This window comes from Buteo buteo, chromosome 5 (genome assembly GCF_964188355.1).
Source record: "Buteo buteo chromosome 5, bButBut1.hap1.1, whole genome shotgun sequence".
Taxonomy (NCBI): domain Eukaryota; kingdom Metazoa; phylum Chordata; class Aves; order Accipitriformes; family Accipitridae; genus Buteo; species Buteo buteo.
The window spans coordinates 748,630-767,517 of NC_134175.1; the positions used below are offsets into that span (position 1 = coordinate 748,630).

The following is an 18,888-nucleotide window of genomic DNA, read 5'->3' on the forward strand; positions in this document are numbered from 1 at the left end:
GCCGGCCGGCGGCCTCCCGCGGCGCCGGTCCGCAGCCAACCGGCTTGCCGTCGGCCTTCCGTACAACGACCACGTTCCGCCGCCGTTCCCCGGCTGCCCCGCCGCCCGCCGGGACCGCGGCAGCTCCGGTGCGAACGGGGCCCCGCGGCAGCCCGACGGGCAGGGGCGAAGCAGCCGGGGCCTGCGGCCCTGCCCGCTGCCCTGCCCGCTGCCCGGCCGGTCACCCCGGCGGCGACCCGGTCGCTCTGGGGCCCCCTCCGGTCAGCGGGACGGTCACCCGGCCGAGGTTTGGCCAGACGCCCTGTCCGGAGCGAACCGCGGAAGCTGCGGTTTTCTTCTTCAGTGAGCAAAGAAACGCCCAAGCCGAGATGTTTTCAAGAAGGGGTTTTTAAAAGGGGGGTGGGGTGGGGGAGGAAGCTGGAAACGCAGCATTTTCTGCCATCGCTTGGTACCGCTAGAGCTGAACCCGCCTTCCCCCCCGCTTTCCCGTCAGGTGAGGGCTGCCCGGCTAGGCTGCTGCCAAAAGCAGCACGCAACCCCCCGTCCCCCCCGTTGAAATCACGGGCTGGGCACCCCGCTCTTTACCTGACCTAAGCAACAGCACCAGGGCTGCAAAGGTTATCTCCCCCATCTTTTCAATGCTGCTGAAAAGTCAAAGTTCTCTAGGCCCTCTTCCACAACCGGAGTATTTTGGGGCAGATGGCCCGATGCTCGGGGGCGGGGGGGAAAGCCGCTCTTGGCACGGTATGCAGCCGACGAGGTGAGGATTTGTCACCTGCAAAGAGAACCGAGTTACCGTTGCCAACGAGATGTAACGAGTCTGAGGGAGTCCTGCAGATCATATGGGAAGGAGTTCACAGCAAGCACTCGCCCGTTCTGTGAGAAGGGCGACAGTCTGCGGCCATGCAGACCCCTTCCAGTACCCCCCCCCCAGCCCGCAGCATGCCATCTCAGGATCAGGATGTCGAGGAGCTTTTGCTGTAAAGAGCCTCCCAAGAAACCAAGTAAATTGCTCAGCCCTCTTAAAAACGGAAAATGCCTTGGAAGAATGAGGTGTGATTTGCCTGGCCGAGTTTTCTCCCCATCTCGTCAAAGCTTGAAGAGTCCTGGCGCTTCTGCCTTCCCAAGCAGAGCTCCGTGTAACTGGACCACATCTAATGCCTGCACAATGCAAATGAAGATCGAAACGGTTGTTTCCTTTGATGTGTGTGACTAAACACGCAAAAAGGATATTTTCCCTTAGATCCTCAGGAGAGTGGAACTTCTTTAAAAAGACCTGTTGGCTCTCTGGTTTTGCTAAGGACCGAAGCCATTTCCGAGCCAAGACGAAAGAGGAGTATGGTGTGCTGGCTCTCTTCTAAGACAGAGGAAAGGAAAATTCCTTCTTCCTATTTTCAGCGGCTGCTAATCTCATGGAGCGTGAAAGGCACATTGATGAAGAGGCTCTAGAATGACAGGCTCACTCCCGACGGTCATAAAGCTAATCTAGTACGCTCTGTCCTATAAATACACACAAATATTAACACAGCTAGAGGATTGGCTAAGATAATTGTTTCCTTCGGCCGTTCAAGATACACTGGAAACTTTTCTAGTTGCCACGCTGGCAAAGAGCTATCATTTTCTTGACGAGTTCTAGGGAATTTAAGTCTTGCCTTGGATATTCTTCTGAGATGACCCACATGCTTAGCAGAGACACGAGGTAGCCATACAGTCGGTGCTACTCGCAGTCCGCAGTATGGCAAAACCAGAACAGTAGATTAAAGCAGATATCCCTCTGCAGTTAAGAGATGGAAGGTAGTTTCCTGATGCAAGTACCAGATGTTTAGATGACACCTTACTGAGATGCGAAGGGCTAGCCCACGTTGAACTCATCCCCAGCGCTCCACACGGAGTGGCAGTTGCCAGTGTCTACCCCCTATGGACAGACCCACCTCGCTATCTCTTCTTCAGCAAGAAATGGGCACCTGGATTAGCCAAGCAGCATGGCCTGCAGTGCCTTCAGCGTGCCAATCCTATCCACCGCCTCTCTCCTCTGAACCGGCTTATCTCCTGGCATGTCGGTCTCCTGCCCAAGATTAACGTCAGGCTGGTATTCAGAAGGGGCTCGAGCTTCCACTTGGATATTCAGGCAAGACTACGTAACAAAAAAGAGATGAGAGAAACGGTGGAGCCGACACATCTCTCCAAAGACTATCATTCTGCTACCAAACACAATGATGCCAGAGAGCCATTCACATTTGGTTTTGCAGACACTGGTGCTTGTGGCTGAAATGCAAGCAGGAACCCAGGCTGCTCCCAAGTACGGCGACAGCAACCATTGCCACAAACAGCCTTTCCGTTCTCTTCAGGGAGACGAGCACAAATGTTTATTTCCGTCATAGCCCTCACTGCATTATTCACTTACGTTCACTCTTGAGAACAAATAACCATAAGGTTCTCCACATGGGGTTAGACCTTGAGATCACCCAGAAACATAAATAAATGCAGAATCAGCTACATGCGTGCACAAGAGTGTCCATCTCTTTCTCTTCTCCAAAGCCCAAGTAGTTCCTTATGTGCTTCCATGGCTCACTAGAGTAATGAGGTCCATGTGGTCCGATTGACAAGGTTGTTTAGGACGCCAGCTGCCTTCTCTCAGCCGTTACAGTCTGGGGAAGGAGGAACTTCCACCGAATCACTTGGTAATAGCTCCACTTCCAGAACTAAGGCAACCTACCTTGCTTGGCTCTAGAGTAGTGTGCAACCTGCTCTATGAAGTGTCTTCGGGGGCACTGCCTGGCTTCCTAGATCCTTCCTGGTCTGTAAAGACGATGAGAGTTTTTGTGGATGAGGATGAATAAGGCATTTTTAAGGGGTTATTGAAGTAGTGTATGAACTCAGCTACGTACCGCTAATGAACTCATTCTCTTCCTCAATATAAGCTTTTCTACCAAGAGAAAAAAATCCCTAATAAACTGAATCTTATATACCTGAAATCATACATAATTTTAACAGTAGCATATAGGTTATTACAGCAATATGATCTATGTAATATTACAGATGCCATTTGAACATGGATTTTATATCAAGCATGCCAGCAAAGTCCCAAATATTTTCATTTAATTCCTTGTGCAACACAATGATAAGAAAGAATCCATTTGAATTGAAGTGCTGCTGCTGGTATCTTTCAAGTTTCCCAGCTCCCCACTGTTTAAAAATCAAAGGTCTAATCACTATTAAGGCACAGAGGTACTGAACCGCAAAAGATTTTGCACATGGATGGTATAGGATAAACTGACTTGGTCTTACCTTTCTAGGGGCACAAACACAGAGCTACCTCCAGCTGATAAGCGGCAAGAAAGTAGATGTGCCAGGAGTTTTTGCAGTCTGAACCATGAATAATTTTGAACAGCACACTGATAAAAGCTGCTGCTATTCTGATGTACGGTGTTTGGGTTTTTTTGTTAAGACGGAGGTGAAATACAAAGTTCTTTAAAAAAAATCTTGATTGTCATTCCATGGTGGGTCTGGCTTGGTTAATTGGGTTAATGTGATGATTTGGCATGCTTAGTTATATGCAGAAGTAAAACTGTAAAGAATATATCCAAATACCCTGTTACGGATATTCAGCAAATTATACATCCACTGTTGCTATGGCAAGCATCAAAAAGCAAAACAATTCAGACAGTTTTAATAGCTATAATGACAATTTTGGAACCCCATTTCTTTTGAATTGTTTGCACAAAGTTACTCCACAATTTAGAAGCAAGGAATGCCAAGTGTTTTCACGAAAATACGCTTAGAAGTGTGAATAGAGATGCTTAAAAAACCAACCCCACAATGATAGAAATGAAATGGTTTTGGCCTATCCTCTCTCCAGTTACAGAATCAAAAGCTGTTTCTTCTAGGAATAAACCTAAGACTTAACCAAGCTGACGCGTATGTATAAATCCACTGTTAACTTCACAGGACTTCACTGCATTTGTGAAATATAATTGCCAATTCCCAGGTTCATCAAAACCAGGAAAATATCCCAAAACACGTATTTCTTCAGAAAGGTTCTCCAAAGGAGTATACTCTGTTTAGGGCTCTGCCATCCAAATAACCTGCCCCAAATGATGTGTGGAAGTTGAAGAAGAAAATACTACCAGGAACTAAAGGTTCTGGGTTACACTCAGAGTGGACAAAACTGCATACGACCCTAGCAGGAGGCCGAACTCGGTCATCATCCATATTCTGGGGTTTGGACACATTCTCCTCCCGGTTCCTTCTGCAGTTCTGAGCTCATTTATTTCCCTCAGAAATACAAACACTACATTCAAATAATCTCTAGTAAAACTCTGCTGGCTATAGGGAATTTACACCAGACTAAACCAAAGCATAACTCCAGAGCCATTTTAATGGACCCCAGAGGAAAGATGTTTTTCATCTATGCAAAGCCTCATGAAGTTTTTGTAGATACTTAAGCCAGTAGCCTCAACACTAAACACAGTATTTACCTGTTTAACCAAGAACAAGGGCAAAAATGCTTTGTTCCTCTACACCAGCATCGACTGCAGAAGAGAAGCAAGTGGCTGGCTGGGGGGGTTTGCAATGCTGGAGCCCCATTTGTTCCAGTGCAATGTCAAACAGCTTCAGAACTGACTTACACGGGTGCCAACCTCCAGCATTTTGCCGCAGCCAGCAATGCCAGGGGAGAATGCCTGCCACGCCGTGCACTGCAGCACGCTGCCTCTGCCACCAGCCCCGTTGTTCCTCCCTCTGCAGTCCTTGGTCCTTTATTTCCCTACAAGAACAGGCCAGGTTCTGTCTTCACTTTGGTTCATGCTCCAAGCACCCTGGTGGCACTAAGAAAATAACAATTATTTTGCTCTAATATACATCCATAAGCCAGTTAGAGAGGAAAAAACTGAAATACGAGGTAAATTAAAGCTTCCAACTAAGGGGATTTACCAGTAAGTCACCATAAAATTCAGATAATTTATTTTTTCAATTCTGCAGCAACTTTCTCCAATTCGTTTGGATTAGCTATTAGAAATTATGTCTCAAAAATTAAAGAAAATGTCTATTGACCATTATATCAAATTCTAATTTTAGCCAGAAAAAAAAAGAATAATTAGGCTGTGATTTACTCTGGTAGTCAACTTACATTAACAATTTTTTCCCCGTTTATGTAATTCTGGCAAAATCAAATAATATATACAATGTTCATAAATGCTGGGCTAGATTTAGTAAAGACAATTTCCTACAGTATATTCAGGACATTTCTCTTTGCTTTCTGTTATAATAAGACAATCAAGTTATTTAGTTTAAAGAGGTAATATGATTGTCATCCATGGTAGCCTCAGTTATAATTTTAGTGCAGTCTTCAATAAGGTATATGGAAGGATTTTTTTATTATTTTTTTTTTAAGCTGTCATCATCCTGTAATAAGCTGTATATCTTGGCTCCTGCTCTCTGGGAATGTTCTTCCCCCACATCCTAACCCCTCTCCCCTGCTAGTATGCAAAACTCCACTTACTACCTAAGAAGCAAGAAGACAGTGTAAATCCTACAGACATTCAGTAATGCAAAGCTCTCACACACAATGTTGGTACACAACTGGCTCTGTTCTGGGCAGTAGATGAACAGCTCCCAGCTCAGGACTGGCCAGGAAAAGCTGCTTGACAAAGGTGGCAGCACCAGCTCATTGAATCCCAACCGACAGCACGTGCAGAAACCCATACAGTAACCAATATTACTTGAGGGAAAGGCCATTTTTCACGATTCTTCTCTTCCCCTCAACTCACACAAGATAGCATAATCTTCAGGCTAGTTTGATATCAGATCTCTAGTGATAGCTGAAGCAAATAATAACAGGAAAGTATGTTTAAGTCTAAGATCCCTAAAGGTATGCTCCTAAATTTCTGTTCCTACTCTTAAACAAGTATCTTTTCCAGGATACTTAACTCCTCTGAAATTGGACTGCTGTCTAAATTAACCGAATAAATACAGATCTAGGAGCCAAACTTTAGTCACCAAGGTATGAAAATGTCAGCCTCAGGCACTGAAAACAGAAGAATGAGTAATGGAAGACAATGACAGAACAAAAGGAGAACCGAAGGAAGAGAAATTGATGATGGTAACAGAGGCAGAAGGTGTTCAAAGCTATGTAGATTCAGGAACTGGAAGCCAGAGGCAAAGTCAAATTTAACTGAGTCAGTCTGCTCCCAAGGAACTTCTGGTGACAGCACCACCCAGGCTCTGCCCTCTGCCCAAAAACCTGTCCTGCAGTTACCAAACCAAGTCTTCATTCATACACTTCTGTGATTTATTGTATGTATGTGTAATACGGAAGCATCATTAACAAACAATAGAGCACTCACACTTTCAATTAAAAGCATCATTGTTGAAATCATTATCTCAAGTCTTTAAAGGACTCCACCACGATTGGGTTCTGCCATGCTATAAATTCACAATGAGAATGAACTTCCCTGACTTTTTTTCATCATTATTTATGAATAGATAAACCAAATGGAAGTATAATTCCAGCATCACAAACTACAATCAATTGTGATTTGCTTACAGTGGTACTATGGCAGTGCAGCTAGTCAAATTATCTCTTGGGTGCCTGTCCGGTGCCTTATTGCACAAAGCCCTTCTTCTCTGTCATCAAGGATATGCATTAGTTCTTATAAACAAAAATAATTATTTTAATATTTTGTCCTCGTTTCAGCTGGGATAGAGTTAATTGTCTTCCTAGTAGCTGGTACAGTGCTATGTTTTGAGTTCAGTATGAGAAGAATATTGGTAACACTGATGTTTTCAGTTGTTGCTACGTAATGTTTAGTCTAAAGTCAAGGATTTTTCAGCTTCTCATGCCCAGCCAGCGAGAAGGCTGGAGGGGCACAAGAAGTTGGGAGGGGACACAGCCAGGGCACCTGACCCAAACTGGCCAAAGGGGTATTCCATACCATGGGATGTCACGTCTAGTATAGGAACTGGGGGGAGTCGGGGCGGGGGGATCGCCGCTTGGGGACTAACTGGGTGTCGATCTGCAGGTGGTGAGCAATTGCACTGTGCATCATTTGTATATTCCAATCCTTTTATTATTACTGTTGTCATTTTATTAGCGTTATCGTTATCATTATTAGTTTCTTCTTTTCTGTTCTATTAAACCGTTCTTATCTCAAACTGCGAGTTTTACTTCTTTTCCCGATTTTCTCCCCCATCCCACTGGGTGGGGGGGAAGTAAGTGAGTGGCTGCATGGTGCTTAATTGCTGGCTGGGGTTAAACCACGACATATTTCTCATTAGTTTTAGCTACAAAACAGTGTTTTCTTTCTAGATTTGCCTAAACCTTGTCTAACCACCAAAACTATTCTTTCCCATATGACCCATGAGAGTTGCACGGAATGAGAAATACAAACAAACAGTATATGCAGAAGATATGGAGAAATAGCTAGTCTTTACTTAGATGGTTTCATTTGTGAGTTCTTGGCTTTCCCCTAAACTTCCTCTCCTGAAGGACTGGAACAGCTATACTTTTTTTCCTGAAGTGGAGTAAATCAGTTCCTACACTCTCAGTAGCAGAGTGAAAATTAAGATGTAAAGGAGTAAAGAATGCAGGAGAACCCTATTATTCAACAACAATACAATTTGCTGCTGATCTTCAGTTGCTAAGACAGGCATGTCAATTATTTATAGAACCCAGAGTGTTAAATATGAAGTATTTCAGCCTGGGACAGCATGAAGGTAAAACCAGGAATGTGATCCTGTCAGAACTGCAGAATTGTGGGCAAGGACAGAATATCCCTCCACAGATTACCCTTTTTATTGAACTATAAATTGAAAGAGGTCCTTATGAAGTGTCACTTTCTGTGTTAAGTGATATGCATTCTCCCTTTTTGACAGCGTCACTCTGTATTTAATGTTTATCTAAAGGGCTATTTCTGCCAGGGAAACAATGCACAGCATCTTCCAAAACCACAAGTTAGCATAACCTCATCTGAATATTTGCATGAAATCCATGACCTTCTCTTTATCTGTGCTTACGTCTACAAACAGCCCATCATGCATATTTTAAAATTTGCTCCAAATGACCACGACTTTGCCATTCTCACAGTGCTGAGAAGACCTCGCCATGCAACACTGAGCAACACTGTAGGATTAGCCCAAGGATTAGATACCTACTACCAACTCACCTATAGTAACCACAAAATGCAGCTTAAAATAACTTCCACTGACTCCTTAGAGTGGGAGACACACTGAAAATTAGTGAGCGCTCCTAAAGAAAAGAATTATGCATAAAATGACTTCTTTTTAGCTGGTAAGAGAACTATTAATATTGGAATTAGCTTTTATACTTGGAATGATGTCTTTCAACTTCCATCTCTGATTAAACCATAAAACCTGTGACCTAGTGTTGCACAATGTCAATTTTTGTAACACCCCTTCCTGCTTAAAAAAAATAAGTAGATTTACAATAATATTAAAACTAGAAGTTAATCTTTCTGCAGGATTACTGATTGATCAAAATCAATGAGAAGTATAAAAAGTAAACAGATCTTAGTGCAGAAATTAGTACAGGATCAATGGAAGTGGGCAGTCACCTGGATGACAAGCCTGAAGAGCACATTTCAGAAATGGATCTGCAAGCTCTGCCTATGAATTTAAGTGCTGATTAGGACTGCATTTACTTCTGCTGTATTTGGCATTAAGCCCTTACAGTTCAGGTGAAAGCCTGGAGGATGAAATTATGTCCCTAACCTCAAGCACCCACCATAATCCAAACAATTATGTTTTGCATGAACTATACAAAGGTGTAAGTGCCAGTACTGGAATTGGCTCACAACAATGGCCAGCGTTACATGACACAATCCTGTCAGCACAGAGACTTCCAGTTACGCAGACTAACTACAAAGTTTCAGATATGAAATCAGAAAGAACGTATAGGCTTGCTTTTAATAAATGTCTTATCATTGTCTACAATAATCCCAGAATTTTGGAAATAAAATATTTCCCACCTCATTTGGCCATTTGTTTGCTCAGAAAACATTGCTTCCTGTCTTGCGCCATTTAAGACGCAAGGGCCAAAGGCCTCTGCGTATGTATTGTCATTACCGGGAAGCTCCTTGCACGTGGAATCCTGCGGAGCTCTGTCCTGCTCCCCTCCTCACAAAGGATACTCTCTCTCATTAAGGGAGGTGTCAAAATGCTAAGGTTCTTCATGCCAGCAATACAGGAACGTGTGGTTTACACCTCTCCCACATTGAGATTTAAACCTCTCGCATCTGAAAAGTTTAAATCCAGTTTCATCAGTCAGCTGACTGGATACTCAGGAAAAATGAGCATAGGGTGAGAAGCACCCACTTCAACTTCAAGCCGGGTCAGATAGCCGTTACTGCGGTTAGGAAGGTGAATACTCCAAGGCATACACTGGGCATGCAAAGATACCTTCTTAAAACAAGAACTGTGCCTTAGGTCCGTTTTGAACTCAAGTGTTTTCAGACACCTGACTCAAACTGCCCTTCCCCTCTGTAAGTGGTCTTTCCTCTCATATGTGGATCATGCAGCTGCAAGCCAGCCTGGGACTCTCGACCCGTGCAAACCAGTACATACCCGTCAGATTGGCCACTCTTAGAAAGACAGTGCAAGACGCATCTGTTAGCCTGTTCCTCCAACGATGGCAGCTACAATGCAGTACTAATGCTACACAAAGCCCAGAGCAGGCTGCGAGGCTTGCTTCTGTAGTGGGAGAGGCTTAAACAATGAAACCAAGACGGTTTTAGTAGCATGTAGTGGTTATTTGGAAACAACCTATGCAAACTGCACATGGTGGAAGGTCTGCTGAAAGCACCGGGTAGAAGCCACTTCACCACCAAAGACTTAGAGACAGACTGAGAAAGACACAGTTCTCTCCTTTGCGGAGAGCACCTCCTCGCTTGAACTCTGCTAGTGCTTTGGGCCACGCAACATGCTGATAAGCACCACAAGTCTCTTTCATTTCAAGAACGTATGTAATTTTACCCCAAGTCTTTACCTTGGTGTCAAACAGATAGCATATTTGACTTTTTATATGGTGCAAGCCCTAAAATGCATAAATGAAAGCTCACACTGCTGTACAGACTGAAAAGAGTTTAATCAATCCCAAAGTGTTCGCTTCTTGGGGAAAGTAAGGCACACAACAACCTTGTGCTTACTGAATTAGACTCTTAGAGCCACTGTACCTCAATCTATGAGGGTTTTCCTCCCTGAGGGATTTTTGTTCGTGGTGGCCAGCTAGCTCCTTCTAATAAAAATAAGTTTTCTACGGACAACAATGATTAAGAAATACTGAAAACACTGTTCATCCTTCACCAGAAATAACTGATATGATGGCACTCAAAGAAACTATCCCAGATCGTGAAGGGGACTTCTTAGCATTTTGCGTCTTGCACACTGACTCTACAAAAGCCCTTATTTACTAAACTATTATAAACAACTCATTAGCCACACTAATCCCATAAAGCAAGCAGTGCATTACTGGTAGGTATCCACCATCTAATACGCGAAAAGCTACACTGTCTGTCTCTGAAAATACCTCATTTATTTTATGCCAGCCAGTTGCCAGCTTTTATTCAAAAAGGGTGAACTTTTACTTAAGAAGAGTACGGTTGGAAGCACACAAATTGTGTGGCAGATATTAACATACTCATAACTTCCACAGAATCAAAATTTCAACTTATGTTCGCATGAGTGATACTGAAAGTTTATCTGCACAAAAGGTGCTTGTATGGTTCATAGCAAGTTTGTTGAAAGCAAGCATCTGGATTAAAACACCCAAAGTTGCAGTGAAAGGTTGTCCATGGCTCATCTGAGGAACTAATCTGTACTAGTCAAAAATGTCCACAGTTTCCTGGGGAAAAAGATGAAAACAAAACAAAAAAAACCACAAACAAAACCAGAAAACCTTGGAGCCCTACATTCTAGTAACAGGAACAGTAGTAACGGCCACTGAAAAGTGATATGGTCTTAATAAAATGCACTGATAGCTCCATTAAATATTTTATGCCCAATCAAATATTTCAAAGATGGAGGAACTCTAACTGCATCTCCTCCAGCTGCCTTGCCTCTGACATTGAGGGCAAGATCTTCAAACAAAATGACTAAGAAATTTTGTCTGACAAACCACTTACAGAGAAGGAATAATACTGAACTTTAAGATCAAAGTATACGAGTGATTCACCTTCCTTACTTGTACGTTTGCAAGACATAGGCTAAACACGAACATAATACTAGGTGCTTTGAAAAGCTCCACCTGCATTTGACTAAGAGAATTTGCATCAAGTGGTAAGGTGAGGCTACAGAACCCTGAACGATTGGATTCGACTCTCTCCTAGATAACCATCCTCAAGAGCTTTGTCTATCAGACCATGTCACCTGAATGACTAACAGCACAGTAACTCCCACTGCTGCCATCTCTCACTGACTCCAGCAAGCTAAAGCATTAGCAGGACAGCAAGCAAAATAGAATACATATTTCCCAGTGCTCCCCTGCAATTGAAAGCCTGCATGCTGACAAGACTGAGGGAAAAAAAAAAAAAAAACCACCAAAAAAACCCACAAGCTAGTCTAGTAGGCTCGGGGTCACATAAAATACCACGTGCTGGGGGAAGGAAGAAACAGCGAGGAGCTGGCAACATCCAAGGCACAACGCCCGCAGAAGTGATTGTGCTGATGCCAAACCTGGTCCTATCTGAGCTTTCCAGCCACTGCTGAGTTGACAGCACGTGCCACGATGCCAGAGCTGGCAGAGGCGATGCTGAGCACAGCTAGTGGCCACTAGCCACCTTAAAGCAATAGCATCACGCATCTTCCCTGAGCTAACGTTTAGTGGCATAAATAGTAAAATAACATGTATATAGTACTCTGTCGAAACCACAGCAAATACCTAAGAACAATTGCCTGTTCTCCGTTTCACCCAGCCTGCTGTGATGCCGGACTCGCAGGGTGCTGCAGTCCACCGCTGAGCCACGCTGGCTGGGCTCCAGGGCCCCAAACAGCGAGCAGGAGGAACGGGGAACGGCTGCAAGTCCTGGCTCTGGGGAACCAGCTCCACCGTAAGGACACAGCTCCTTGCCAACACTGACTGTACTCCAATTTTAGCACACTTAAAGCCTTCCAGATCAATGGTGAAGAATTTTGAAACTCAAAGAGCATGACGGATTTACATCTGAGTTTACAGAAATAGCTGAATAATATACCAACAGCCTTAACGTAAACGCGTGCAGAAAAAGAACGAACCAAACTATCAGATCTCCCAAAACACAGATTAACAACAGAAATTTGCTAATTACTATTTTAAGTACGCCTGAATTCTCAACTCTGGTGTTATAAAACTAAAAATTATAACATCATATATTTTAACTATATGATAGCTCATGATATACAATACTTCAAACATGGTTACATTTCCAAAATGACATAGGACAAATTACTGCTTTTTCACCAAAACATCTGAATCTGGTGTTGCTCCTCCCCTGTGACATCATGTGGCCTAAACATAACAAGGATTTTAGGACATCCTGTAGCATCCAGAGCAGCTCCTTATCATGGCAACAATGGAAAGTATTTTACTAAAGAGGCAAAATTAAACTGTAGAATTAAGCCCAAATAATATTCTCACTGAGAAAGCAGGAGAAGTCATTGACTTCTTCTCAGAGAACTATGCTACTAGAGGCAGTTGGAGGCTGATTTTGGAGAGAGAAGAGCTGGTAGGGAATACGGGTTCCCAACTTCCAGTCACGAACACTGCATGAAATCCAGAGGGCTGGCCATGGAAAATGGTATCTGTAATTCATTCCTATGTTTCTCATCTTCAAAGTGTAAAAGGTTGGCTTTCTGGCAAGCTCTACATGTTCTGAAAACAGCTTCTGACAGATGAAAGTGATGCCCTAACACAGAGCTCTGTCCCCACGACAGGCTCTTTATGCACTTGGCTGAAAGGATCCAAAGACACCGAGCGCGCTGGTTTAAGCTATACTGCTGCAGGAAATGCACTTTAGTGGGAAAGAACAAGGTGCCAAAGGTCAACAGAAAGCCAGCGTCTCCCTTCCCAGACACCTGGTGCGCATACGGAATTGCTGGATCTTTCAGAAGATTTCCTAGCAGTATGAATCAGCCTGAAGAAATAATTTCTGACGCTGTCAAAACTGCGCTAATAATCTTCAGGAAAGGCTATGGTGCTAGCACATTCAAAAGCCTTAACCCTGCCCTGCACAATGTTCTGTGTGATGGACCACATCTTGATTACAAAAAATTTAAGCTCATAAAAATTACAACTGGCACCAACACCTGAACTATAGCAAATTCCTCCCTGATTGTTGTTTTGAAGACAACACTTCCAGCAGAATAGAACTGTTATTTATATATATCAACCATTCACACCTCATCCTGCTTCTCGTACTGACAAGATCTTCTGCTTGCCACAGAAATGCCCTTCTGTCCCATACACTTGCTGCCAGAAAGAGCCGAGAGGCAGGGGGCAACATGCAGATAATTACTACAAACCTGGAACATTTTCAAGGAGAATGTTTGCTTTTGACTTTTGGGGGATTAAAGCCAGTCTTCCATAAACAAGCATGAAAATATCCCAAGGAGAGCTACATTACTAATGAAGATTTCCTTGCTGCTTGTCATTTGCTTCAGCCACTTCTGCTGCCTTTGGATGAGTGTGACGAAGGCCTTTCTACTGCATGGCTCTCTGCAGGTGTGATTAAATCTGCCTCTTACTTCCCAAAGTCCCCAAGTGGACTATCATGCCTCAGTTACAGAGATAATTTCTCAGAACGAAAGAGCCAGTAAGAAGTGATTCCTTTGGGCATCTCAACAGCATTAACACAAAATGCAGTAAAAAGCATCACAGTACCAGAAAGCAATTTAGTCCTTGTGGAGGCAACATGTTTGCAATACATTCCAAACATTTTAACCATGTGTATCTGCCCCAGTTTAAGTCAGAAGATGGTGCAGGCAATGGCTGCACTGAACCGTCACCTCAGGAGAATGGCACTGGCTGCAAATTAACTGGTTGAGATCATCTCTCATTTATCTTTTTGCTCTCCTCACAAAACATGGCAGCAGATTGCTGGACTGGTATGATTGCTAGACTAATTTGGCAGCGTGAGCTGCAGGTTGGGACGAGACAGCCGCTGGACCTGCAAGCGTGTGCATGCAAAGACACATTCGAAAGTATGAGTCTTGCAGGGGTTTTAGGTACAGAACGATGCAGCTTTGGGGAAGACCTAAGCATAGAAAGTAGTAAGTCAGGAGTGAGAGGCGTCACTGGGACTTCATGCACAATGGAGGAGGAGGGAATTCAGAAAACTCAGCTAACGTTTGAGGGGGTGTGCCATTTGCCTCATGAGGGAGGGTACCACATGAAGTCCCACAGGCTCCAAAATGCACTCAATTAGCTGTTCCTTTTACCTTTTTGTTCTACCCAGCATTTCTTCAAGAGCACTGTCATCTCTGGCTTTGGCATCCTACTCATCATCTATGAATTCATGTTGCCGTTTCCTCCCTGAAAGGAAAAAGTCCCATAGTCAGTCATTTGCTACACAGAGGAAAGGACAAATTTGACAGAGTATTTTTGCCACTGTTCAAGTTCAAAGACCATTGCTCCTTGAGCAGACAGTACTGCAAGCTGTGTTCTCCTCTATGGTGTCATTCATCTGAAATCAATCAGCCTGTGTTGACTCTAGAAACTTAGCCCGAATTTACCTGTAAGCAGCTGAAAAGCTGTCAGTATCGCAGACCTGCCTGGAAAGAAAGAGCAGGGCAATGACTCACCCAGAGTAAAAAAATCCCAGCAACAACAAGAGAGACTTGCGCCAAGCAAATATCTTTATTTTATTTTGAAACATTCTGAAAGTGTTACTCTATATGAAAAAGAAGCAATACAACTCAGAGAGCACGCTTAATGTTAGGGAAGCCTTCATTTCATATCACATGAGCCAAATTAAAAATAAAGCTAAACACAAGCGTACAAAGCAGAGACAAAAAAAAAATCAATTTTCTGAAAGAGATAACATGAGGGGCTCCCACAGGAGCTGGCAAATTCTGGAAGAGAGAAAGAGATTATATTTTATGGGAAGAGATTCAATAACCATTCTTTTCCCATAAAGCTAGTGATGGAGGATTGTCACTGCTCCATAGACACACTGTGCACATTTCAGGACAACAGTAACAGAAAATCAATAGCATCTTTTATACGTGAAAAGACATTATCTCTATGGACTCCTAATACTAACAAATGGGACCAAAGAAGACCTTTACTAAAATTTAGTAGTCAGCATTAATCTGGCTGATAAGAGAGGGGTAGTATGCTAGTCTACATCCTCGAATTTTTTTATTTTTTTTTTAAAGAAATAACTCTGCTCAGAGCTTCACCCTCCACTGAAGCCAAAGAGCCCCCAGATGACACTACATTAAAAGTCTAACAATGTTGAACCCTGGCGCTGTCGCTCGAAAGCCCCATCGGCATACATTTCCTCTCTGGCTGATGGCTGTAATCATTAGGAGGTAGGAGCTTTATCAGGTGGTAATTTGACAGCTTTGACAAGCTCGGCTGAATTTATGGCACTTTCTAGTTTTTCCCTCCATTGAGCTGAGATGGAACTAAAGTTAATATTAGCAAAAAACACTTTGTGCGGGGGCAATTTTCCAGCAATGACTACATGATTCCAGTTACTAAGAAAATCTGCTAAACAAGGCCTCCTCACAGTCCTTTGCCACTCTCCCCAGACTAGGGAAGATGGTTCCCCATCCAGCCCACTAGCTTAGATGAAAGATTCAGTCCATAGAAGGAATCTCTGGTATCACTGGCTCTAAAGCAGCAGAAGTGAGTCAATTCTGGAACAGCTCTGCACCTTGTAGAGGAGCCACTAGCATCCCAGAGAAACACAAGGACGGATGTTTCCCTTAGCTTAAAAAAAATAACTTTCAGCTCCAAAACCAGTTTTCCAGACAGGGACATTCACAGTTTGCTGCTCCATTTTTCACCACGCAGCACTGTTCACTGGTGCCTAAGCTCAGGAACGCTGGCACTTCAGATGTACCCTTCCAACATGTCCAGATAGACTGCGAAAGCCCTCCTGAAGGACCCTCCTGAAGGACCCTCCTGAAGGACCCTCCTGAAGGACCCTCCTGAGCACATTCTACTACCCACTGCTTACCCAGAACAAGCACCTAACCCAAGTTCATGAACTCAACACCTCAGGCCAAGAATGTGATGTTCAGGATCATTATGCTCAACTCCCTTTCTAGGTGCAGGCTAAAAGTCTTTTAAACAGAGCACATAGTTTCTTTTCTGTCTGTAAAAAAATCAAGCAACAATGAGAGTTTCTTATATTTGCATGGATCATACGGTCCACTCTAAGAAGGAACCTAACCAATTACATCTGAGGAGGAGCAATGCCAGTAGATTGTAACCTCTGGAAAACACCAAAGCTGTGTCAGGACACTAGTAAGGCTACTCACAGTTTACAAAAGGAGCACACTACACACACTGGAACAGAAGCCGCAATGTCACGTGTCTGACAGCACACAGGTCGGCTAAACCCAGGATCTGATTCCTGGGGTCTGCTTCTCTCATCACAAAAATCACATCCCACACAGCACCACGATGCTTTCTTGTGTGGTGTGAGGAATCTGCGAGCAGTGACATGGGCAAGAGGAGCACTGGACCCTGAACCAAAACTTGGCAAGTCAGTAAAGCACAAACAAGTACTTTTTTTTTCCCCCAAATTGCTTTTTGCCCTAGATGTTAAATTTCCTCTGTTATAATCTAGGGTTTTAAAGAGCTCTCTCTGCATGCTTAGAAAGCACAGTTCATATTTAGCTCCCTAAAGTCGTATTTCTCTCTTCCTATATTTCCCTGCCAAGATGTGACATCTGTGGACTGTTCCCAAAAAATTCCCCTGAATCATCTGTGATGCATGCGAAACAGCGGCCAGAGCTGGCAACGAGCAGCTGTGTCTTTTAGGAAAGCGTTAGATCAATCTGGTAAGGGGAAGGATTCCCAGTAACTCTGCCACCAACACCCCCGAGGACTGCACAACTCCCAAACCACGTTAGAAAAAGAGCACAATTACGACAGGACCAAAATCCATGGGAAATAGCGTTGCCACAGCAACTGGCATCCTCAGAACTCGAGTCTTCTTTGCATTTTTGCACAGACTCAATGACTCCTAAACCACGTGGAAAAAAAAATTAGTCTAGCAGGTGGGTACATTCAGGAAAAGGATGCTGCCAGGTGATTCCCTGTAAAACAGACCCATTTCTACATGGTTGCTCAGAAATTGAGCCTTTGTGGATCTCTTGTTCCAAACACTGCATCTCACTTACTACAAGCACAGAGGAACTTCCATAACACAACCAACACTCCCTTGTTAACTACCCTTGGACCAGAAAAAAACTTATTAAATATTAAAACATTCCTGTTTTCAAACAAAAGTTACATGAAGATAAATCCAGAACAGATTAGCTGAGCTTTGGAATGGGAAAACACAGTTTCAGCTTCACACTAGACTGTATTGGTGTTATTGAGTGGTCTTTCAAAAGCTCCTCTTTGAGGACAGCAGTACTCTAAAATCACTCCAGCACCCCCTACACAAACATCACACCCAGTCACTGGGGAACATCGAACCACGAGCAGGAAAGGCCTTATTTTTCTTCCTGGCTGCCTCATCACAGCGATAATGCCAACGAACGCCCAGTGTGTCCACCAGCATGCTTTATAACAAGGCACAGGTTAAAGCACAGACCAGGAAGCCCTTCTGCTAAAAATTCTGTCTGCTCCCCACACTTTTGGGGCATTTCCTTCCATTTCGCTACTGGGTAAGACTTGGTGAGTGCCCTCTCCTGGTTAACCCGCCATCAAGACTGTCTGCTCTTTGGAGGGCAACACAGCATTCTCTGCTCTGTGGTGAAAAGCCAAAGCACCTCTATTAACTCAAAGAAAGCTGCTCCAGATTTATAGTGGTGACAAATAAGAACGAGGTCTAGCCCTGGTTTACTGCCAGCTGTTTTGTGCCAGAAGGTTTGACATTGCTGAGCTGATCTTCTGCTCACCTCCCCATTCTGTGCAAGTCAGAAGATCTGACCTCACGACATTGAGCTGCAACAGGTTGCAACGTTTCTCAGCTAACCTCTGCAAGTCAACCTCGTAAGAGCCAGAAGCTACTCATGAAATAAAGACGCTCTGGGCACAAAACGCTGTGGAAACGATCCTCTAGCTATGCCAAGCAAGAGGCCTCGGGGCAACGTCCGGGACTCCTGGGCCCGCGAATAAGAGGCAGCCCTTTTTGGGGGGCACGTCTGGCGGGCAGGCTGCAGTCTCGGCGGGACCCCCACCGCCGCTGCGCTCCACCGCCAAGGCGCTCGACGCCAAGGGCGAGCACCGCCGGAGGGAGCCTACCACGGCCGGCGGCACCGCCTGCGGCCGCTCTCCTCCCTCTCTTACCTAGGGACGGAGACCCCGACCACCCGCGGCTCCGCCGGCCCGGGCCCCGGGGCCCGCAGGCTGCTGTCACTACCGGCCGCCACTCGGCCCCCCTCCTCCCGGCCGGGGCGAGTGCGCGACCACGGAGCGACGCCTCAGGGCGCCGGGCCGCCGCCGCCGGGAACAGGGCCGGACCCGCCTATCCCGCGCGGCTCTCGGACGCGCCGGGCCGGGCCGGGCCGGGCCGGGCCGGGCCGAGCCGAGCACTCACCGCGGCATCCCGCGCCCGCCGCCGCCCGCCTCGCCTCACGGCGCTCTGGGGCGGAGCCTGGCCGCGCATGCGCGGACTGCGCGCGCGGGGGGGGGGGTGGTGTGTGGTTTGTGGTTTGTTTTTTTTTTTTAACCCGGGCGCGTGCGCGGGCGTTCGGACCTCCGGTCCGCTGGGGGGC

General features: G+C 44.9%; 1 protein-coding gene across 1 annotated transcript in view; it reads right to left on the reverse strand.

Annotated features, from left to right (window-relative positions):
- The window catches only part of CAMTA1 (calmodulin binding transcription activator 1), a 322,140-nt gene extending 303,286 nt beyond the window's left edge, over positions 1 to 18,854 (reverse strand). Inside the window, exons 1-2 of the mRNA XM_075027074.1 lie at positions 18,711 to 18,854; positions 14,425 to 14,518 (exon numbers count right to left, since the gene is read on the reverse strand). Coding sequence (XP_074883175.1) covers positions 14,425 to 14,491 — 67 coding nt within the window. The 5' untranslated portion in view covers positions 14,492 to 14,518; positions 18,711 to 18,854. The remainder of the gene's footprint in view (positions 1 to 14,424; positions 14,519 to 18,710) is intronic.
- Positions 18,855 to 18,888: the final 34 nt, after the last annotated feature.